Consider the following 24929-nt stretch of genomic DNA (forward strand, 5'->3'; position numbering starts at 1 on the left):
CTGATGGACCCTCCTTTAATCCTGACTCTCTCATTGACTTCTTGACAACGACTGATTTACTCCACAAACTCTGATGATGATACCTTACGCACTCCCCTCAGCCCTTTCTAGCTCAGTCTCTTGCTGCCCTTTACCCTTTCACCATCCACTGCTCCGCTGTTATCCGTAACCTATTACTCATCCACCTCCCTTTTGCCACCTGATGCCCTCGCTTCCTTCCTGCCCTGCAGCGCTGTATAGCCCTTGTGGCTTAGCGCTTGTTTTTTATTATAATAATAATCCCACCAACCCCTAACACTCCCGCCAGCCCATCCCAGCATTCGTTCATGTGTCTAGTTTCCTTGTGTTAGGGACTAGCTGTGTTTGTGAATAGTGTTTTGATATTTTAATTGCCATATCCTGTATATGCCAAGCAATCATGGCACCCAGTAGGCATACCAGTGTTGCTGAAAGTGGCAAGAAAAGGTATAAGCATTTAAGTCTTAACCCTTTCAGGGTCCAGAGGCCAAATTTCAAAGTGTGCACCAGGGTCCAAGAATTTTCAAAAAATAATTGTTATTTTTTCTTTTGAAATGGTAGAGAATCTTTTTCTGAAGGTAATAAAAAAGAAGTACGAAATTTGATGGAAAATTGATGAAATTATGCTCCCACGAATTTTGATGTGTCAGCAATATTTACACATCGGCGATTTTGCTGACTTTGACTCCCATTTTAGGCCAATTACCTTATTCCAGTCGACCAAATTCTTAGCTACTTCACTAGTATTACTTCTATTCTATCGATTGAACACACAAAATCTCCATGTCAACTGTTTCACCTACAAAATAAAGTGATCGGAAATTGGTAATTTGGCCAATTTAATGCAAAGTTAAAAAATATTCCAATTTCAAAATAGGGTCCAGAATAAACAATACAGGCATTCCTGGCACTAAACTAACATTTCCTCTGTTCGTTAGTTACATTTTCAGGCTTTACAAATGAATTCCATTTTGATTTTTTATTCACATAATGAATTTTTATTCAAACCAAAAAATAGAAGATTTACTGTTATGAAATATTGTAATAATTGAATAAATCATATCGCCACATTTGTGAACGTATATTAGACCCACCAGCTGGCGTGTATTAGATGTGTGAGGTCATTTGTTTACTCTTGAACATCGGCAAAAATTTAACATTTTGGCTACTTTGAGCCCTGTTTCAAGCCATTTTCAGTACTTTAGTACTGAATCAAAATCATCTCAATTTCTGTAATATATCTTCCATTCTATCAAATGAGACCAAGAAATCGCAAATACAACTATAAAAAACATACGAAAAAACACTGCAAAGTCGGTTTTAATCGAAAATTATGGTCTCGGTTTTCTTTCTCTCTCTATGTAATGTGTGCTGCAGGATTTGTTTTATGTGGTGCACATATACCAGATAGATGTATTCTCTCATATCTAGGCCCAAATTTACTGCTCACAGCTTATCAGAGCGAGCTGAGCTCATGGCGTAGATCTACGGTTTGGACCCTCAACGTAAAGCCATAGATCTATGGCACAGACCCCAAAAGGGTTAAGAGTTTGAAGAAAATAGAGATATTAGACAAGAGATAGCCCGAGGCCTTAATGAACATAAGAAAGGGGGAACACTGCAGCAGGCCTGTTGGCTCATACTAGGCAGGTCCTTTACAGTCCTTCCCACTAAAAATACTTTCCCAACCCAATTTTCAATGCTTCCCAAGAAATAAGTTTTGATGATTCTATTTACTCATTATGCAAGTCTCACTCAAATCCAACCCCTCTCACTCATGTATTTATCTAACCTAACTACCCTTCTAGGCAGACTGTTCCACTCATCAACTACCCTGTTTCCAAACCAATACTTTACTATATCCTTTCAAAATCTAAACTTATCTAATTTGAATCCATTATTGCGGGTTATTTCTTTAAGGGATATCCTCAAAACCTTATTTATATCTCCTTTGTTAATACCCATCTTCCACTTATACACTTCGATCATGTCTCCCCTTGTTCTTCGTCTTACAAGTGAATGTAGTTTAAGAGTTTTCAATCATTCTTTGTATGGAAGATTTCTAATGCTATGTATTAATTTGGCCATTCTATGTTGGATGTTTTCTAACGAATTTATATCCATTCTGTAACATGGAGACCAGAACTGAGCTGCATAATCTAGGTGAGGCCTTACTAATGATGTATAAAGCTGTAAAATAACCGCTGGACTTTTGTTGCTTACACTTCTAGATATAAATCCCAGTAATCTGTTTGTTACGTATGCTTAGGCACTGCTGTCTTGGTTTAAGGTTGCTGCTTACCATAACCCCCAAGACCTTTTTGCAATCTGTATGGCTAAGTTCTACATTATTTAACTGATAAGTACTAAGGTTATGGACACTCCAAGCTTCAAAACCTTGCATTCATCTACATTGAACTGCATCTGCCACTTTTCTGACCAGGAATTGAGTTTGTGTAGACCGTCCTGAAGTTCCTTGACATCTACGTTTGAATCAATTATCCTACCTGTGTATTGTGTATCCTACCTATCTTTGTGTCATCGGCGAATTTGCTCATATCACTAGTAATTCCCTCATCAAGGCATTGATATATATAAACAACAATGGGCCCAAGACTGATCCCTGTGGAATGCCACTTGTTAAAGATCCCCACTCAGATTTAACCCCATTTAAGCATACTTTCTGCTTCCTATTGGTGAGCCATGACTCGATCCATGACAGCACTTTTACCTGAGTGCCATGAGCTGCCACTTTCTTTTAACAGTCTCTGGTGCAGTACTCTATCAAAAGCCTTACTAAAATCTAAATAAACAATATCGAATTCTTTATCGTGGTCAACAGCCTCAAAAGCTTTACTGAAGAAGGTTAATAAATTAGTTAGGCAGGAACGGCCCCTCGTGAATCCATGCTGAGTATCATTAATGAAGCTATGCTTATCGAGATGACTTCTTACAATATCAGCTATAATTGATTCTAGTAATTTGCTTACAATTCAGGTTAGGCTCATTGGGCAGTAATTTGACGGTAATGACTTGTCCCCTGCTTTAAAAATAAGAATTATATTAGCCATCTTCCACATATCAGACACTACACCTGTTTGAAGAGAAATATTAAAAATATTAGTCAGTGGTTCACAAAGTTCCATTTTACACTCTTTAACCCCTTGACTGTCGCAACCCCAAATCCTGAGGTGTCTCTGGGTGTCAAAATTTCAAAAAAAAAAAATTTGTCTTATGAAATGATAGAGAATCTTTTCCCGATTGTAACGACACCAATAGAATGAAATTTGATGGAAAACTGATGGAATTACGCTCTCGCAAAGTTAGCAACCTCGGCGATATTTACAAATCAGCGATTTTGCCCACTTTGAGCCCTATTTTCGGCTAATTCTATTGTTCCAATCGACCAAACTCATAGCTATTTCTTTAGAACTCCATTTTTCTATCGATTGAGTACAAGAAACTGCCCATTTACTAATTTCAACTACCCAGTAACGTCAGAAATTTACAATTTGGCCAGTTTCACGAAAATTAAACAATATGACAATTTCAAAATAGGGTCCAGAATGAACAATACAGACATTCCTAGCTCTAAAATAACATTTTCTTTGTTCATCAGTCATGTCTCCAGGCCCCTCTGATATTACTCTTGCTTTCTATTTTGAATTTTTAATCAAACAAAAAATAGAAGATTTACTGTTATACAGACTACTGCAATATTGTAATAATTGTATAAATAATGTCAACCCATTCATGACTGCATATTAGAATGGCTACTTGGTCATTTTTTGGAAAATGACATCATTTGTTTACCTTTGAACATCGGCAAAAATCAAACATTTCCCATACTTTGAGCTCCATTTCAAGGTTCTTTTCATAGTAAAACCAATCAAAATCACTCTATTTCTATAATATGCCTACCATTCTATTAAATGAGACTAAGAAAATGAGAATAAAACCATAAATACTATACGAGAATAGACCACAAAGTCGGCATTGTAATTAAAAAAACGGTCGTTTTTTTTTTTTTTCTCATTATGCACTGTGTGCTGCAGGATTTACTTTGTATGGTGCACACTGACCATGCATACCCATTCTCTCACATGTGGGCCTTCTACCTTTTTCCTGCTTGATTTGAAGCCGCTACAATTTATGAGTACAGTGGTCCCTCATTTTTCGTAATTAATCCGTTCCTGGAGCCGTTACTATAAACGAAATTTACGATTTACGAATCAATTTTCCCCATAAGAAATAATGTAAATACTTCTGACACCCAGAAGTATTAAAACAAAAAAAAATTTACATGAAATATACATGTAGTACATAATACAATGGGAAATGATGAATGAAACATTAACAGCATAACACTTACCTTTATTGGAGATTCTTCTTAGTGTATGGGAGACTGGAGGAGGAGGAGGAGAGAGTGGATTGTTTATAGTTTGGAAGGGGAATCCCCTTCGATCAACACCTCAGGTACCATTTGCTTTTCTGGGGTTGCTTCTCTTCTGTTTCTTAATGCCACTAGGACCACCTTGAGAGTCACTGTAGTCCTATCTCGCAAAATAACTGTGGAGAGAGCTCTGTTTCTGGCGTTTCTTTAACACTTCCCTAAAATGGCCCAAGACTTTGTCACTGTACATGTTGCCAACCTGGCTTGCAACAACCTTGTTAGGGTGATGTTTCTCCATAAAGCTTTCCATCTTACCCCACATAGTAAAAATCTCTTTAATTTCTGAAGAAGGCACCTTCTTCCATCTCTCTTCCTCCTCCTCTGCAGCAAGATTCTGAGCTGTGATGTGTTGCTCTTCCTGCTGAAGCTCTTGCAGCTTCTCAGTGGTGAGCTCTTCATTGTGGTCTTCCACCAATTCTTCCACATCCTCCAAAGTCACATCCAACCCCATGGAACTCCCCAGTGCCACAATTGATTTTACAACAGACGTAGGCTCATTAGGGTCAGTCCCAAATCCTTCAAAATCCCTCTTGTCGACACAATCTGGCCACAATTTTCTCCAGGCAGAGTTCAAAGTCCTGGTAGTCACTCTCTCCCAAGCCATACCTGTAAGGGTTATGCAATGGAGGATGCTGAAGTGTTCTCTCCAAAATTCCCTTAGGGTCAAGTGAGTGTCTGTGGTCACAGTCAAGCACCTGTGAAACATTGCTTTTGTGTAGTTTTTTAAAGTTTTCAATAACCTGCTGGTCCATGGGTTGGAGGAGAGGAGTGGTATTCGGGTGCAAGAACTTTACTGTGATGAACCCAAACTCCTCGAAAATTAGGTCATCCAAGTTTGGAGGATGAGCAAGTGCATTGTCCATTACTAGCAGGCACTTGAGATCCAATTTCTTTTCCAGGAGATACTCCTTCACACTAGGGCCAAACTTCATTGAACCACTCGACGAAAATTTCCCTCGTGACCCATGCCTTACTATTAGATTTCCAAAACACACAATTTACTCTTCATAACATTGTTTTTCCTGAACACTGGGATTTTCAGAATGGTACACTAGTAATGGCTTCACTTTGAAATCCCCACTAGCATTAGCACAGAACATTAGCGTCAGCCTGTCTTTCATAGGCTTGTGTCCTGGCATTGGCTTTTCCTCTTGTGTAATGAAGGTCTTTATTACAAAAAAAGTAATTTTTAAAGATGGTAGTTTTACTCATTTTGTAATAAAGAGTTCGGGATACATAAATACACATGAAAATCAATTAATCTTTAATATAATATAAAAATCATCTATCTTTGGTCTAGAGGTATTTGAACTAATAAACATCTGATAATATATACAAGTTACAATAATAGATTATAATTAGCATTTAAAATTATAAATAATTCCTGACCCTACACAGGGTACAACTCTTTTGACATTACTGTGTCACTATATATATATCTATGCTAAAATAATAAATTATGTAACATTTAAAATAATAAATTACAATCAACTGCGTTTCTCACGACACTTATCCGAGTTGTGACGCTCTTTCTCCACCGTGTCATTTGACACCCTTTTCTCCGTGTAATACACACACTTTCGCAACCGTGTCACACTTGACACCCTTGTCTCTGCGTCACACTACCCGCATAGCGTCTTTGTCGAGGCCAGTCACATGACACTATTCAATGTACACTACAACCAGGCCATCTTCAGTGTCACACGACACCCTTTTCTTCTCAGTGTTCCACTACAGTCCTGTAGCATATCTCAGTGTTCCACTCCATCATACTTGCTTAAGTGTCACACTACGGTCCTAGCCCAGTTCAGTGTAACACTCCAACCTTTTCTTCATGTAATGTCCCACTAAACAGCATCCGATGACTCCGGCCCACAGTTGACCAGCGTAGGCTGTGAGTCCGCAGACATCACCGGTAGTCCTGTAAATACTCTCTAAGGCCGGTAGAAGTACACCGTAAGATGATCTGGTGAGTACTATCTACCGCCTTCAAGACCAGTTGACACACCGCAAGGTGGTCCGATGCAGCACACACTATGTTGCAAGCTCACTGAATGCAGCCGTCAAATAACTGAGGCCAACAGACTCAGTGAGCTGCGGTGAGCGCTTCTTCTAAAATCAGTAGAAGCCAGTAGAATACTCTACTGCCAGTAGATGTGTACCATTAGGTGTTCGGTGTACCTACTGCTTAGATGTGTACCGTTAGGTGTTCAGGTACTTAATGCTTAGCTGCGTACCGTGAGGTGTTCAGGTACATACTGCTTAGCTGCGTACCGTGAGGTGTTCAGGTACATAATGCTTCTAAAGCCAGTAGATGTGTACTGTGAGGTGTTCAGGTACCTACTGCTTAGATGCGTACCGTGAGGTGTTCAGGTACTAATGCTTAGATGTGTACCGTTAGGTGTTCAGGTACTTAATGCTCTAAGGCCAGTAGATGTGTACCGTGAGGTGTTTAGGTACGTACTGCTTCTAAGGCCAGTAGAATACCAAAAGATGGGCAGGAGAATATTCTCTACTGCCAGTACGTCTATACTGTAAGGTGTTCTGGTAATTACTGCTTAGCTGTGTACCTTGAGGTGTTCGGGTACTTAATGCTCTAAGGCCGGCTCAGCAGTCCCCACAATGGGTTTGATGACGTACCCAGTGGTACTGCCGGCCGGCAGGTTAACTATTTAACCGCTAGTTTGGCAGGGGACCGTAACAGTCCTCTTTGGCATTTTCTTCCAAAAAAGGCCTGTTTCATCACAATTGAACACTTGTTCAGGTTTCAGTCCTTCAGCCTCTATGTACTCCTGGAATTCATGCACATATTTTTCAGCCGCCTTGTGGTCCGAACTGGCAGCCTCACCATGCCTTACCACACTGTGTATGCCAGTACGGTTCTTAAAACTCTCAAACCAGCCTTTGCTGGCCTTAAATTCACTCACATACTATTTGCAGGCAATTTCTTTACCAAATCTTCATGCAACTGCCTAGCCTTTTCACAAATAATCGAAGTCATAAGAGTATCTCCTGCTAATTGTTTCTCATTTATCCACACCAATAATAACTTCTCAACCTCTTCCAGTACTGGTGATCTCAATTTTGTCAGCATAGTTACTTCCTTTGCAACAACAGCGTCCTTTATTTCCTTTTTCTTGGCCACTATGGAACATAAGGTTGTGTAGGGTTTCTTATACATCCTGGACAGTTCGGCCACACTTGTACCACTTTCGTATTGTTCAATGATGGTTTTCTTAAATTCAATCGTATTTCTCACCTTCTTTACCACAGGCTTGGCACTAGGACCTTTCTTTGGAGCCATGGTAGCTTAGTACTTGCAAGCACTAAAATAAATGGAATATTATGAAATATTTCGCTGGAGCACGTGAGGGGACCTTCGCTCACTGGTAAATAATGCCAGACTGGCTGCCGCCCCGGCTCACGCCGTGGGTGCGCGTCCCGGACGAACTACGACTCGCGAGTCAACCTATGAAAAGCGAGTCCATGTTTATACGAAAATACCCCTATGATTGGCGAAATTTACAGTTGCCGGGAACTACGAAAAGCGGGGGACCACTGTATATATACATCAAACACAGTGGCTCATAAGATGTATATATACACGACTGAAAAAGTCAAAGGGTAAAGAACCCTTGAAAAAAGTTCATCAGGACCCGGGAATTTATTTTGCTTTAATCGGTCTATCTGTTTGATAACCATTTCGCTAGTGACTATGATATTGCATAATTTATCATCTTCAGGCCCACTATAAAATTTATTACTGGGATATTGTTTGTGTCTTCCTGAGTGAAAACCAAGATAAAATAATTATTAAGAATAGAGCACATTTCATTCTCCTTGTCAGTAAGATGCCTAGAGTTATTTTTAAGGGGACCTATCTTATCTCTAACTTTTGTTCTATAAACCTGGAAAAAACTTTTTGGGTTAGTTTTCAAATCCCTAGCAACTTTAATTTCATAGTCCCGTTTAGCTTTTCTTATCCCCTTTTTAACATTCCTCTTAATGTCAGTGTACTGATTCATAAGATGACCCTCGCCTCTTTTGATGCCCCTATAAATTCCTGTTTTTCTGTCCTAAAAGATATTTGAGCCTATTATTCATCCATTTTGGGTCATTTCTGTTTGCTCTAATTTCCTTACATGGGATAAATGTCCTTTGGGCAGCATCTATTGTGTTAAGAAATCTGTCATACTGATAGCTCTCTTTGTTACCCCAGTCCACAGATGATAAGTGTTCTCTAAGCCCATTGTAATCTGCTAAGTGAAAATCTTGGACCATTACTGAATTATCCCTACTATCATACTTCCATTTAATGCTGAAGGTAATTGATTTGTGATCGCTTGTACCAAGTTCCTTTGTAGTTTCTAAATTATTAACAAGGGTTTCCTTGTTTGTCAAAACCAAGTCAAGCAGGTTATTTCCCCTTGTAGGCTCTGTCACAAACTGCTTCAAAAAACAGTCCTGAACTACTTCTAAGAAGTTGTTTGATTCTAAATTCCCAGTCAAGAAATTCCAATCAATATGACAAAAGCTAAAGTCTCCTAGAATTACTACATTATCATGCCTTGTGGCCTTAACAATTTCCTCCCATAGTAGTCTCCCTTGGTCCTTATCTAAGTTTGGGGGATGGTATATCACACCTAAAATCAATTTGTCATGCCCCTCTGAAAATTCTATCCAAACAGACTCTGTATGTGTTACTTCAGACTTAATACCGGTTTTTATGCAACAGTTCAAGCAGTCTCGGACATATAGTGCCACCCCACCCCCCTTCCCGATACTTCTATCTACTTGGAACAATTTAAAACCCTGAATGTGACATTCTGCAGGCATGTCCTGACTTTTTTTAATTAAACCACGTCCCAGTTATCGCAGATATGTCAGTGTTACCTGCACTAGCAACTAATCTCAACTCGTCCATCTTATTCCTAACACTACGGGTATTAGCATAATGTATATTTAAAGACCCTCCTTTTTCTTTACCCTTCCTGCTCATTTCTGTTTTTCCACTAAACCTATTACTGTCCTTGTCACCTAGTGCCACTGGCTTTCCAATATCCACCTCATTCTGCTTATTACTAGTTCCCCTAGTACTACACTGGGACTTCACTGCTTTCCTGCCAAAACCCATACCACTAACTATTCCTAGTTTAAAGTTCTAATAGCTCCCTCCACTGCAGTTGCCAGTGCCTCCACCCCAGACCTAGATAAGTGAACCCCATCCCTGGCATACATGTAATTTCTGCCATAGAAGAGGTCCCAGTTGTCAATGAATGTTACCATATTTTCCTTACAGTATTTGTCCAGTCAGCAATTGACACCAATTGCCCTGGACAACCATTCATTACCAACTCCTCTCCTTGGCAAAATACCACATATGACAGGGTTCCCACCCTTCCTCCTAATTATCTCTATTGCTGACCTATACCTGCTAATCAGGTCCTCACTCCTAAGTCTGCCAACATCGTTGCCTCCAGCACTGAGACAGATAATAGGATTGCTCCCATTACCTCTCATGATGTCATCCAGATGGCTGACAATATCCTTCATCCCAGCCCCAGGAAAACACACCCTCTGCCTCTTACACCTATCCTTCAAGCAGAGGGCCCTATCCATGTACCTAACCTGGCTATCCCCAACAACAACAATGTTTTTACCTTCCTTGGCGTCGTTCATCGTGATGCTCCCAGTAGTCGACTCACATTCATCAGGTAGCATGGAGAATGGGTTCAATGTTTCCACAACAGTTCCTGGATCTTTGTTGATTCTACCTCTCCATCCGTCCTCTTGATCCTTAACTTTGTCCCATGCTTTCCAGCCACTGTCCAGGTTCCTTTCTTGGCTTGAGGATTCTCAGCAGGAGGATTACTACGAATCTTCTTGTTTTTCTCAGTCAGTCGCTGTATCTCAAACTTAGCCATCCTCAGTTCTTCCTTTAGCTACTGGTAGAGTTGCTCAAGAGAGGACATTTTGTTCAGATTCACAGAGAGCACACAAGGCATGTCTTCACAGAGTTAAGTACAGGTCGCTGCTGTGACCTGGATCAGTTTGTACAGTTAAAAAGAATGAGATAAATATATATGAGTTTGTGTGATAAATAACTGACTGACTTAACTGATTTACTGACTTACTGATTGACTCGACTGACTGGCTGACTTGACTGATTTACTGACATACTTATTGACTTGACTGCTGTATAATCCTCCGGGTTTAGCGCTTCCCCCTTGATTATAATAATAATAATAATTGACTTGACTAACTGACTAATTTACTGACTGACTTGATTGACCTAGTTAGACTTTTTCACTGAGGAGGACCATGACAAATTTAGAAGCAGTGCTCTGAAGCATTGTCTGTTGCAGCTGATACCTTATCATCAGCTGTATAATGTACTGCAGGGTAAAATAGCCCAGAAATCCATTACAGAATTTATGCACACTCCAGTACAACCATCTATTTCAGTACCAGAACCTCTACCATCCACCTCAGCCCAGTAGGGCCACAGCATAACTCTCCACTCTCTTCAGTGATCAACAAACACCAGCATCCACAATTTAAGGTAAGAAATACTATTATTTATGTTGCATTTGTAGTCTTAAGTAGTAAAAATATAATATATCATGACAATGAACTACAATTACATATTCACTTTTATTTTTGTAAGATCTGTTAGTCTAAAAAAGAAGTTTGGCTTTTTGGGGGCTCCCAGGAATGTAACCCTATTTTTCCCATAAGTTCTTCAGTTTGTCTAATGCGGTTTTAACTATCACGGCATTTTCATGAACATAACTACCACGTTAAACGACTGTCTACTGTATGGTCAGATTTCTCGGCCTTCTGTTTGATCACTGACTGTCCTGGAAACCTCACATTACTGTACCTCCCTGAAAGCAACTTGCCATAGCCAGCTGAAACTCCTTAACCCCTAAACTGTCCAAACGTAGATCAACGTTCACTTGCATGCTGCTCTGAATATTTGGGGAAAAATTTTTTCTTTTGTTTGTTTAAAATGAAGAGCGCATTTTTCCCGGCATCCCCGAATTTTGTCATACTGCTCACACTGAGTGCACAGACTCATTCTCTCATGTCTAGGCAATTCAGACTTTTTGTGCTAAGGTTGAAAGCATGTAAAATAAAACGTAGATCTATGAATGGAGCACTATGCACATAAATGTAGCTGTATGTTTGGACAGTTTAAGGGTTAAAACCCTTGCTCATCTTTTGGGGGGGAGGGGGGATTGTTGAACTCTCCAATGGCATTCAGCCCTGATTTTATTGAAACTAGACTATGGCAACCAGATATATTCTGTGGCCTCTCCTGCAACTCTTTCTAAACTTGATCCCATCAATCATCAGGGATTACATTTATGTCTAGGTGCTTTTCACTCCTCACCTGTTGTGAGCCTATATGCAGAGGCAAATGTTACCATCCTTGAACGATCACTGTGATGCCCATTGTCTCCATTATTTTGTCTGCTCTCATGACCTTATGATCCTTATGCATACATGATAGTAATGGATGTTAATAGAGGTTTATTATTCGTTCGCCACCTGTTTACTCCGTCTCTTTTTCTCTTCGTCTTCACTCACTCTTAACTTCTCTTCAGTTGCTCCCTTTGTGTTCATCTAGCATCTAATTCTTCTCTTCCTCCTTGGAAGGTTCCAACAGTTTGTCTGTTCTTCCTCACTGTCCTGTGCAAAAGCTTAAATACCTACATTTGCTTCACTTCCTTTTTCTCAACCACTTCCAGTGTCATTCTCATGCAGTTTTAATGTATAGTGATGGTTCTAAATCCTCTGACAATGGCAATATAAACACAAATGCAGTATAATGTGATCTGTCCGGCTGACAAGGCATTCCTTGTGTCGTCAGACCTGTGTTTAGTGCTCGCCGTGGCTTTGCAGCAATGTTGCAATATGGATAAGTGCAATTCTCATTGCACCTATCATATTGCATCTATGCCTACCTAAACATTTGTAGTTATTTCAAATTCTTTTAGTGCTTTGCAGGCTATTAAAAAAATTATTTGTATACAACTTTGGTTGCACAGCATTTCTAGCAGAAACAAAGAAATCGTTTTCTGCTGGGTCCCTGGTCATGTTGATTTTCAGGGTAATGAGCAGGTGAACTCTGCTGTGTGGTCAGTGGTACGTGATCTCCAAGTTTCATATAGAGGTATTCCATTCTCAGACTATAATTTCTGTTATCTTCTAACCGGTTGCACAGCATTTCTAGCAGAAACAAAGAAATCGTTTTCTGCTGGGTCCCTGGTCATGTTGATTTTCAGGGTAATGAGCAGGTGAACTCTGCTGTGTGGTCAGTGGTACGTGATCTCCAAGTTTCATATAGAGGTATTCCATTCTCAGACTATAATTTCTGTTATCTCTAACCGCCTTCGCAACCAGTGGCAACAGCGTTAGTCCAACATGACTCGTAGCAAATTATATTTTATCAAGCCAAGTTTAGGTTTTTGGCCTTGTCATTGATGCCAAGGTTGGAAGACTGTGCTCTCCCGTCTTCTCATTGGGCACACCCGTCTTACTCATGGGTATCTCATGGAGAGGCACCCTGTTCCACTCTGAGAATAGTTAGGTTCCAGTTTCAGTTTGCCATATTCTATTGGACTGTCCTGTCAGTCAGTAAGCAAGCAGAATTTACCTCTGATGTCATCACCATTCTTATGCCCTTGATTTATCTTCTCTCCTTGCTGACAGCCCCACCTTTGACTCAGACTCCCTCTTTGATGTTTTGACAGCAACTGACTTATTACACTTCCTTTAGCACTCCTCACAGCCCTTTCTGTCTCAAACTCTTTTATCCTCTTTACCCTTGCTACTCTCTAGATCCAGCAACACCCTCTGCCCTACAGCAGTTTATGGTTTTTGATCATAATCCAGGTGCTGTATGACCCCTTTGGGTGTAGCACTTGCCCTGACTAAAATAATGCAGAAGTTTGAGACACTTATGCAATATATGGGAATCTTCATTGAGGAAACGTTTTGCCACACAGTGGCTTCATCAGTCCAATACAAATCAGAAGGGTGTAAGGAGAGGAGTAGTTTGAGGTAATCAGTCCCTCAGCCTGGAGTCGATGTGTTCAGTCCCTCAGTCTTGTAGAAAGTCTCAATCTTCAACTTGTCATTGTTGTTTTTTCTTTTAACCATTTATCACATCTGTCAGACACTGCAACATCATGGGATCTTGATACAAAGAATTCTTCAACCTTGTCCAACCTTTGGACGAAGACCTACTTCGACTAGTGGATGGTACCACTACGACCCTGCCTCCTCCTGCTTCGCCTCGCCTGACTACAGTGTGTAAGCCATGTCTACAGCCCTATGCTGTACTTTCTACAAGATTGAGGGACTGAACACATCGCCTCCAGGCTGAGGGACTGATTACCTCAAGACTCCTCCTCTCTTTACACCCTTCTGATTTGTATTGGACTGATGAAGCCACTGTGTGGCAAAATGTTTCCTCAATAAAGAGTCTCATATGTTGCATAAGTGTCTCATTCTTCAACTTGTCGCTTTTTTTTTTTAAACCATTTATCACATACAATAATGCAACCATTATGCTGTGACCATTATTTGTGAAGTTGTTATATATGACAATTATCTTTTGCAAGCAGCATATGTTGACTTGCCTCACCATTGTTATGAGTAGCATCTGTTACATGTCCATTGTTTTGAGACTAACCATTCAGTGTGAGTGACCCTTGTTTTTATCTGTTATGTTTGGCAATTTTTATTTTTCATGTACAGTACATTGATATGTAGATGTTTAGCACATTTTATTAGTGACACGATTGGATTTAATCTCGATGCAATGATCATACATTCATAAATGCTAAGTCCCTAGGAAGTTAAACAGTTGCTGGAGAATGGGAAGTAATATAGCTTCATCCAAGGGAAGGGAGGGTAGCTCAAGATCCTTGATGGTATTTTATTCCATACATCTGCATGCATTTCTTGCCTGAATGTAGATGCCTTGATGCTGGCGAAGGTACTTATGATCCAAAGCATGTGATATGTCCTTCCCTTAGATCAAAGGTGATTACCACCCATTCCCCACGTGCTGTATGACCCCTAAGCCTGCAGTTAGCCTGTGTACTAGCAGTATATTACATTCATGGACAAGAGGTAAATATGTAGGGCTAATATTTTCATGTTTCAACCTGCATGGGTCAGTGCCAAAAATGAGGGATGATGCTAATAACAACTAAGGGGAGTAATGTAACTTAAATATGTAGGCGTCATACAGCACTTCGAGGCATTCAGGTTTGATCCAAGGAAGAAAAAGATAGGTTTATTTCCTTGAATCAAGAGCCTCCTTGGCATCTAATCACCTCCCTTGAGGGGTGATTTAGTGAGATATATTTGATACTGAGAGTGTAGTTTCGGTTGTAAAAAAAAAATCAAAAGCTACAAAGTCTCCTTTTGTAACATCACTGACTTTTTTTTTTTTTTTTTTTACAGAAGTGCATTTTCTGCTGGATACAGCAGTATACAGGCAATGGTAATGAAAGGGGAGATAGGTGCAGATTAAGTTTTTAAAAGGGACTTCACTATTATATTCTTTGGGGAGTACTTATATCCTTAGAGGTCATTCAGTGCATGGGGAAATAGGAGGCATTCAGGATCAATCCAAGGAAGGGAAGGCAGGTTTAGTTCCATGGATTTAGAAATCTTCCTTGAGGGGCAGCTTTTCAAATAACTTGCAGCTAAACTACACAACAAAATCTGTCATAAGAGCTTGTTCTGGATTTTCCACTATTATAGGTATAAAAAGACTAGTAAAATGCTGCTATTACAGGTATTTCATTCACAAAAATGCACAATCCCTCATGGGTCAGAACACCAATAAAGTATTCTTGGTTATTATTTTACATTATTCCTGGAAAGTACTAAACCCATATAGTCTGTTCAGGGCAATGGCAGAAATGAGAGTATAGGAAGAAGCAGAGGTGCTGAGGACAGCAGAAATGTAGGCATAGATCACAGTTGATGTTAGAAACTAGTAGCATATAAGAAATTAAAGGGAACTGTCAGAGGAAGACAGAGCAACCCTTTGTTAGTGTACTGGATGTTTTTTGAAATGAAGCTGGTATACTTAATGAATGGGTTAACTTGAGATTTTAGACTGTAGTACACTACAATTTCTGCAGTGGCTTCTGGTACCTCTCCACAAGATGACCACATATCTAGGGTGGCCAATGCACAATAGCGCAAGTTCTTGGTAATAGAAAAAGAATCCCCAGTGCATCAATGACACTGCAGCTTGAGACCCTTTGCACTGAAAAGCTTACATATCACACAAACAAATGTAAGTGATTGGGTTCATAATGTTTAATTTTTTAATACAATACATTAATGTACTTAACAACAAAGCATGTAAGAAAAAAATTCAGGGTTTACTGTTTATCATTTGCAGAATTAGTATAATTTGATTGGATAATGGGTAACAAAGACTGTTACATTTAGGGGTGCCACTATATAAGATTTAAAAATTGCTACCTTCTATTTTATTTTACTGAAGTCAACCTCCAACTGTTAGGCATATAATAGAGCTTTAGCATTCCCCTTCCACTCAGTGATATTTTGGCTGCATTCTGTTCCAGATTTAACATCTTCACTTTGTCAGCTAATTGTCTTATTTATTATGAGCTATTATATTTGTGGGAAATGTGAGCTGTTATTACAACATGAAAATTTGTAGTTGTCACTAGTGTTCACATGTAAATTTCAGCATTGTTTATAAAATAATAGAATTTGCCATTGTCAGATATGCAAATTATTGTTCCCTGGAACAGTCTTTCACTGTGGGAGCATATATTTTCACATTACTATATTTTAGGTTCTTAAGTACTAGATACTGCAGTTTGATATCACTCCACTATTTTATCCTTTATAATTCACATTCTTTTTGATTATAATAATAATTTATAATTCACTTAGTTTATCACCTGGTTGCACTGGTCAGAGATTATACTGTCTGTACATTATGTCAGCATTTTGCTTGTCTTTAAATATATCTAATGCAACCTGCTTGCTCTGATTCCAACGGGCATTCAAACTCGTGCACTTGTCACCACCATTATATTTCTACTCTCTTAATAGTTATTTAAACTAAAAATGTCAATACTATTTTGTATTAATATCTCTTTACATTAGTACTGTTGTTTTAATATGCAATTTTTTACTAAATTATTACATTTAATAATTTTCAGAAAACTTAATTATGTTAAACTTAGCATTCCAATAATCTTAAATGCAATTATTCATGTCAAGTCATTTTAAGTTCTAGTTTTAGCTTACCCAAAATGCTGTGCATAGCCATAATGTAATAAACAAGTCACCTAATTTTGTAACAGTTACATACATTTAAAATTGGTTTGATTATATTTGAAGTTCAACTAAATTCATTATTCAGTTATAAACTATGTTTCCTTTCTAATCTACAGTATCATACCTAAAAATATTTTTCATTGTTAGTGTTTATTATATTAGTGTTTACTAATTGATCAATATATTAATTGGGATTAGTACAGTATTACCTTTTATTTTTATACTGTATATCTATAGTTTTATATACATATACAATATACATTTTATGTTCTAGTATTACTCCTAGATTGTCTGCCCAAACTGCTTTGCATACCTATTGTTTTTTCCATGTAAGAAATAACTAGGAAACCAATACTTCAAACATGAATTATATCTTATCAAAATAAAATTTCATCATATTATAAATTAAAAATAGACATTAAATTTTGACAAAAATTGCATGGTTGGACAAATATAGGTGATTGTTTTGATATAATCTTTATACAGTGGAGCTATTTTAGCAGGGTTTAATTATTTTGATGTTATTGGTATCCAAACTAAATGGTTATGAACAAATAACTCAACAGGCACTCCTAGGGTACATCTGTAGAGTGGCTGCACCCCAAACTTAATAGTATACAAGTTACAGAAGGCAAGCAGTAAAACATTAAAAGAAAAAAGTTACACATTTTATTGAATGTTATTTTAACTATTCCAATATTCTAATTACACATTAAAACATTTGGAGTCTCCAAAAGTTGTACCTTGCAAAAAACACGTTCTCTATCCTTACAACTAAAAAAATCTTAGCAATCACTACATTCAAGTTATCAATCCATCGTACTTTATTATAAAATATCCTTAAAAAGTCTTAAGATATAATCTACTCAGCACCAGCTTCCACATCTCCACTTTCCATTTCCATTCTTTCATTTTCTTGGTCATGCTTCTCATTCCCTTTTACATTAACATTATGCTTTGCATCCACTTCCTCACAATTATCACCACTTGCCTCGACCATTTCAACCTCATCATCTTCATACTTGGCTTTATCTTCGTCCATTTTTTCAGAAGCATCTTCGTCAACTTTTTCAGCGCTGCTTCCATCTTCAACCTGAAAGAATTATAAATGTCAAACCTTTTGGAAAGTCCTATTTCACATTTCAGTTGTCATCGTTTCTGAAGTTTAGTCATCCATGTCACCATTATTCTGTGATGATTAAAATATAAATTGACATCACTACTGTTCATTCCCATAGTCATCCCCTTTTTCCCTCCTCAGTGTTTGGGCAGTGATGTCATAATGTCACCCTCAAATTGTTAACCCCCTTTCCTCACTCTTCTACTTGCTACCTATCATACACACGTACGTACACATATACATCCTATCTAATCCGCTCACACATGCCTGCTGCATGTCCAAGCCCCTTGCACACAAAACCTCTTTTACTGCCTTCCATCCACTACAGATTTTCACACCCTCCAAGTCATCCTATTATGCTCCATTCTCTAAATGATCAATCCACCTCAACAACCCCCTTTCAGCCCTCTGACCTCTTCAAGGGGGGCTCCTTGGCGTGGTGAAGAGGCTCTTGGTCTGAGGAATTAGCCCTGTCGGTCTTCTTCCTCAGACCGAACCTAATTACCCCCCATTCTCCCCTCCCCTATCCCATCCTCCCCTTTTTCCATTCCTCCTCCTCCTCCTCACCCCTCCCTTTTGCCCTTCCTCTTTTTGGCCTTTGGGATTTCTCCCACAGGCACGCTAGTTCCTAGGTAGGGGAAAGGACACCGGGGTCCATCCCATTCCGTTGAGGTTCTTGGCGGTGGCGTAGTTTGCCGTGGAATCTGGATTGCCTGGGGATGTCCCGATCCCTCTCCGGTTTTCGGGCGACGGGTGTATCTCTGGATGCCACCTTTCGGATTCCGGGGGTGGTGGCCGAAGGAGGTATGCTTTGTAGCGGATATCCGGCCGCCCTCTCTTTTGTCCACCGAGGTAGCTCGGCAGATGTGAGGTTGCTATCCCGGATTGCTGGTTTACTGGCATGAAGGGTAGGGTATGGCACGGGTTCCATGCTGCATCTGCGCTACTAGCGGTGTTGAGGTCCTCTTGGGCGCGGAGGGAGATTTCCGGCCCTTTCATTCCTCCTGGGAACTATTCCTCCCCGCTCCCCCCTTTTTTTTTATTCTTTTTTTTTTATTTTTATTTCCTTTTCTTCTTTCTTTTTTTTTCTTAAAAACAAAAAGCAAAGGAGTAACCTAACCATGGCAGCCCTAGTCCATGAACCCACTACCCCCGGGCCCCTTCTTGATACCGCACCCCATTCTGACCCTGCCTTGTGTTTAGACCACTCTTCGGACACTCCTGATGCCCCTGTACCTCTTGCTGGTGCTGTTTCCTCACCCGCTTCAGGTACCGGGGCTTCCACTGACTCCTTCGATTTGTCTGAACTCCGCTCTCCTTTGACTATGCTTCCGGCTTCTCCCTCTACGGTACGGCAATTTTCGAATCGCCCACCCATTTCACGCCGGACCAACTCCGGTCCTACTCCTAAACGCCAACGTCAATCTCCTGATGATGCTCCTTCGTTACCTTCCCATTCTACTCGGAAAAGACCGACACGTCAAGCACTCCCTCTCCACGCTCAGTTTCGGACCACACAATGGACTAAATTCTTTACTTTAAGACCGACTTCTTCTTCTGCCTACCTTTCTGACCATAGTATTGGCAAAGCGCTCCTGCGTCACGTTGGCAGAGATATTTCATTTCATGCTCTCAAGAGCGGTACGCGCATCGTCACTGTCCAGAATGCTACCCAAGCTCATGATCTTTCTCTCCTTTCGAATATCGATACTACTCCTATCACTATTGAAAAACATCTTTCTCTCAATTCTTGTAGTGGTACTGTCATTCTGCCCCATACCATAGTCCAACAGAATTTCCAGTCATGTGGCAATGACATTTTTGAACAGCTGGAACTCCAGGATCTCCCAATCCTCAAAGTAGACACTTATGTCCTTCCTGCCCGGGGGCGGAGACGTTACCCTTGCAATGTGGCTCGTTTAACTTTTGACAGCCGAGAACTCCCGTCCTCTGTATATGTCGCGGGACATCGGTTACAAGTTCGAAAGGTGATACCTACACCGCAACAATGTAGAAATTGCTGGCGTTTTGGTCACCCAGGGAAATATTGCAGATCTATGGCCGAATGCCCAGTTTGTGGTGCCGACGACCATTCTAATACATCTTGCAGTCAACCTCCATCTTGCCTTAATTGTAATGAAGCTCACCCTTCGTACTCCCGCCGTTGCCAGGTCTACTTAAATGAACGTGAAATCCGTTGCCTCAAAGAGGCAGAAGGTCTCCCTTATGCTATGGCAGTTACTCATCTCCGCCTCCAAGGGAGACTACCCCGTGTTTCTTATTCTCGTGTTTCCAAACATCCCCCCACTTCTGGGGTCCCATCTTCTGCAGCCTCCTCTGTTGTTACCCCTCCCATAGCCACTACGGCATCTAATCCTTTTGCTGTCCTTGGCTCTGACGTCCCGACTACAACTCAGTCTGTTCTCACATCTTCGCGTCCTTCCTCACAAGCCCCAGTATGGACAAGACCTCGTACGACACCTATTACCAATCGCCCCTCTACTCAGAAGTCCAAAAAATCCACATTGCTCAAATCTTCTTTGCCCCTTCCTTCCCTTCTTCCACCTCCACACTTTACCTTTCCAGTCTCTGTACCTAGTTCTTCCCCTCTCTCTGGCTCTATTACAAGTGTGGAGATTCACCCTCCTCCTCGTACTATGCCTTCCACCCCCGTCCCCTCCCAAGTTTCTCCCTCTTCTGCCACCTCCCAGGTTTCTGCCTCTTCTGTCCCCCCCTACACTTCATCTCCAGTCCCTTACACTCTTCCCTCCCCCTCTACTTTGGTACAGTCCATTACTGTCCCAATCTTTACTCACCCTCCTCCTTCTATCTCCAATATGGTCTCCCATACATCTTTGAATTCAGAAACACTTGAAGCCATTTCAGAATATATTGCAGAGACTAAACCTTCAATGGACACTGATTCACTTCCTGTTCCTTCTCTTCCCTCTCCTCCATCTTCACAACCCCATTCTTCGCAACGCTCCGTTCCTTCGCTACTTGAACGTCTTCCAATGCCACCACACATTGACTTTTCTAACCCCTCTAGTCCGTAGGTGCCTTTACCTACAGATTCCTGATATTTTCTTCATCGCCAATCATGGCCTATTTACAGTGGAATATCCGCGGCCTCAGGGGTAATCGGGGTGAGCTTCAGATGTTGCTTTCCAGGTTTTCCCCTGTTGGTGCTTGCTTACAAGAACCAAAATTACACTCGGTTGTTTTCCAACCTATCTCAGGCTATAATTTATTGTATTCTTCGGATCCTTTCTCAGATGGGACCTTTAATGAAAGTGCCCTTCTTCTACGCAATGATATTCCGTACTGTCAACTATTTGTCCATACCTCGCTGCATTACACTGCAGCCCGTATCCACTTGAATAAGTGGTTTACAATATGTTCTTTATATCTCTCTCCTTCTCGAGCATTTTCTATCCCAGACTTTGCCTTTCTTGTTTCATCCTTACCACCACCACTTCTGTTACTTGGTGATTTTAATGCCCACCATTTCCTCTGGGGGGGGTCTCATTGTGACTCACGTGGCATTCAGTTGGAGGCTTTTCTCGCCTCTCACCCCCTCCATGTTTTAAATACGGGTACTCCCACCCATTTTGATCCTCGTACTCATACTGTCTCTTGCATCGATCTATCAGTCTGCTCTTCCTCCACTGCACTAGACTTCACCTGGTCTGTTCTACCAGACTTACATGACAGCGATCATTTTCCGATCATTCTTACTTCTCCTTCCTATTCATCACCTTTCCGTAGCCCTCGCTGGCAATTTGATCGGGCAAATTGGGATCTTTACTCACACCTCACTGCTTTTAGTAAGGTTCCTTCTTCATCCTCCATTGATGAGCTCCTACACATCTTCTCGACATCAGTTTATACCGCAGCTTCTCATTCTATACCCCAAACCTCAGGCAGGCATTCTCAGAAGTGCGTGCCTTGGTGGTCTCCTGCTTGTGCTCGTGCAGTACGTTTGAAACGTGCTGCATGGGGCAGGTACCGGTACAATAGAACCGCTGAGAGACTTCTTGATTTTAAGCAGAAGCGTGCGATCGGTCGCCGTGTCATCCGTGAAGCTAAACGCACTTGTTGGCGAGACTATGTTTCCACCATCACCTCTGCTTCTTCTATGAGTGCAGTCTGGAAAAAAGTGAGGAAATTGAGTGGTAAATACTCTCCTGACCCGGCTCCTGTTCTACGGGTCGCTGGTGTTGATGTAGCAAACCCTCTCGACGTTGCCATTGAACTTGGCACACATCTGGTCCGTATTTCCCGAGGGCTCCATCTATGCCCCTCGTTTCTTTCCTCAAAGTCTGCCAGAGAGTTAGTACCCTTGGACTTTTCTACTCTCAGAGAAGAACAGTATAATGTGCCTTTTACACTTCAAGAACTGGAGGCAACGCTCTCAGCTTGCCGATCATCGGCAGCTGGGCCTGACGACATTCATATTCGTATGTTACAACATTTACATCGGTCAGCCCTTGTAGTCCTCTTACACCTCTTCCATCTTATTTGGGCACAAGGAGTTCTTCCCCAGCTGTGGAAATCTGCCATTGTTCTCCCTTTCCGCAAACCGGGTACTACAGGACATGATGCCTCCCACTATCGCCCCATCGCTCTTACTAGTGCAGTTTGCAAAGTGATGGAACGCCTCGTAAATCGACGTTTAATGTGGTATTTAGAGACTCACAACAGTCTCTCCGCTAGTCAATATGGCTTTCGTAAGGGTCGTTCTACCATAGACCCCTTACTACGCTTGGATACGTATGTTCGTAATGCCTTTGCGAATAATCACTCAGTTATTGCCATATTTTTTGACCTTGAGAAGGCATATGACACAACTTGGAGGTATAATATTTTGGCCCAGGCCCATTCCTTAGGCCTCCGAGGCAATCTACCATCCTTCCTTAAGAACTTTTTAACTGACAGACATTTCCGTGTTCGAGTCAATAATGTTCTTTCCCCGGACTTCGTCCAAGCTGAAGGTGTCCCTCAGGGATGTGTTCTAAGCACAACACTGTTTCTCCTTGCTATAAATGATTTGGCCTCTGTTCTTCCACCCAATATTTGGTCATCACTCTATGTTGATGACTTCGCTATTGCTTGTGCAGGCGCTGACTGTCACCTTATTGCAGTTTCTCTCCAGCATGCGGTCGACCATGTTTCCACTTGGGCCACCACGCATGGGTTTAAATTTTCAAGTACCAAAACTCACCAAATTACTTTCACTAGACGCTCTGTTATCTCCGATCATCCTTTGTATCTCTATGGCTCCCGTATCCCCGAACGTGATACAGTCAGGTTTCTAGGCCTTCTCTTTGACCGTCGGTTATCCTGGAAACCTCACATTACCTCTCTGAAGGCAACTTGTCACAGCCGGCTAAACCTTCTTAAAACCCTTGCTCATCTTTCATGGGGAGCCGATCGTCGAACTCTGCTTCGCCTACATTCAGCCCTCGTTTTATCGAAACTCGATTATGGTGACCAGATTTATTCCGCGGCCTCTCCTGCTACTCTCTCTAGCCTTAACTCTATCCATCACCAAGGCTTACGTTTGTGCCTTGGTGCTTTTCGCTCTTCCCCTGTTGAGAGCCTCTATACAGAAGCAAATGTTCCAACCTTGTCTGATCGCCGTGATGCCCATTGCCTTCGCTACTATGTACGCTCTCACGATCTACACAATCCTTCCATTTATAGAATGGTCACCGATATTAGTAGACATTCTTTATTCGTTCACCGCCCCTGTTTGCTCCGTCCCTTTTCTCTTCGCCTACATTCACTCTTGTCTTCCCTTCAGTTACCACCTTTATATGTTCATGTAGCATCTCACTTTTCCCTACCCCCCCTGGGAAGTTCCAGCTGTTCGGGTCTGTTCTTTCTCACTCCCTTGCTCGAAAGCTCAACTGCCTATGGTGGCTTCCCGCTCTCTTTTTCTTGATCACTTCCACTCCCATTCTCATGCCACCGCTGTGTACACAGATGGCTCTAAGTCTTCAGACGGCGTCGGATTCGCAGCAGTGTTTCCGGACAGCGTCGTGCGAGGGCATTTACTATCTTCAGCTAGCATTTTTACTGCTGAACTGTATGCCATTCTTGCAGCACTTATTCGTATCGCATCTATGCCTGTGTCATCATTTGTAGTAGTCTCAGACTCCCTTAGTGCTCTACAGGCTATACGAAAATTTGATACATCTCATCCCCTAGTTCTCCGTATCCAACTTTGGCTACGCCGTATCTCTACCAAACATAAAGATATTGTTTTTTGTTGGGTCCCTGGTCATGTCGACGTACAGGGCAATGAACAGGCAGACACTGCTGCGCGGTCAGCAGTGCATGACCCACCAATTTCCTATCGAGATGTTCCATTTCTGGACTATTTTGCTGCAATAGCTACCCACCTTCGCACCCGTTGGCAACAACGTTGGTCAACTCTGCTCGGTAACAAACTTCATTCTATTAAACCGAGCATAGGTTACTGGCCGTCTTCTTGTCATCAGTGCCGAGGTTGGGAGACCACTCTCTCCCGCCTTCGCATTGGCCACACTCGTCTTACTCATGGGTATCTCATGGAGAGGCACCCTGTTCCTCTCTGTGAGCAGTGTCAAGTTCCAATATCGATTAGCCACATTCTGTTAGACTGCCCTCTCTATCAACGAGCACGCAGAATTTACCTCCAACGTCGTCTTCGTTCTACTACTCTCTCTTTACCTTCCCTTCTTGCTGATGGACCCTCCTTTAATCCTGACTCTCTCATTGACTTCTTGACAACGACTGATTTACTCCACAAACTCTGATGATACTTTTCGCACTCCCCTCAGCCCTTTCTAGTTCAGTCTCTTGCTGCCCTTTACCCCTTTCACCATCCACTACCCCGCTGTTATCCGTAACCTATTACTCATCCATCTCCCTTTTGCCACCTGATGCCCTCGCTTCCTTCCTGCCCTGCAGCGCTGTATAGTCCTTGTGGCTTAGCGCTTC

The 24929-nt window shown here is 41.3% G+C and overlaps 2 protein-coding genes across 11 annotated transcripts in view; one reads left to right on the forward strand and one right to left on the reverse strand.

The window, feature by feature from the left end:
• The window catches only part of LOC128701144 (uncharacterized), a 59127-nt gene extending 42613 nt beyond the window's left edge, over positions 1 to 16514 (forward strand). For 2 of the 6 annotated variants that reach the window (XR_011394047.1, XR_011394048.1), the window contains one exon: positions 14954 to 16514. The gene's annotated coding sequence lies outside the window, so the exon portion shown is untranslated. Of the gene's footprint in view, positions 1 to 10936; positions 11034 to 13655; positions 14660 to 14953 lie in introns of those variants that run through there. The other 4 variants (XR_011394046.1, XR_011394050.1, XR_011394049.1 and 1 more) reach the window with 4 other exon arrangements.
• Positions 16515 to 17474: 960 nt separating this feature from the next.
• LOC128701145 (uncharacterized) overlaps positions 17475 to 24929 on the reverse strand; it is a 36882-nt gene continuing 29427 nt past the window's right edge. For all 5 annotated transcript variants that reach the window (XM_053794740.2, XM_053794739.2, XM_053794743.2 and 2 more), the window contains one exon: positions 17475 to 17915. In XM_053794740.2, coding sequence (XP_053650715.1) covers positions 17685 to 17915 — 231 coding nt within the window. In that variant the 3' untranslated portion in view covers positions 17475 to 17684. The remainder of the gene's footprint in view (positions 17916 to 24929) is intronic.

This window comes from Cherax quadricarinatus, chromosome 73 (genome assembly GCF_038502225.1).
Source record: "Cherax quadricarinatus isolate ZL_2023a chromosome 73, ASM3850222v1, whole genome shotgun sequence".
NCBI lineage: Eukaryota > Metazoa > Arthropoda > Malacostraca > Decapoda > Parastacidae > Cherax > Cherax quadricarinatus.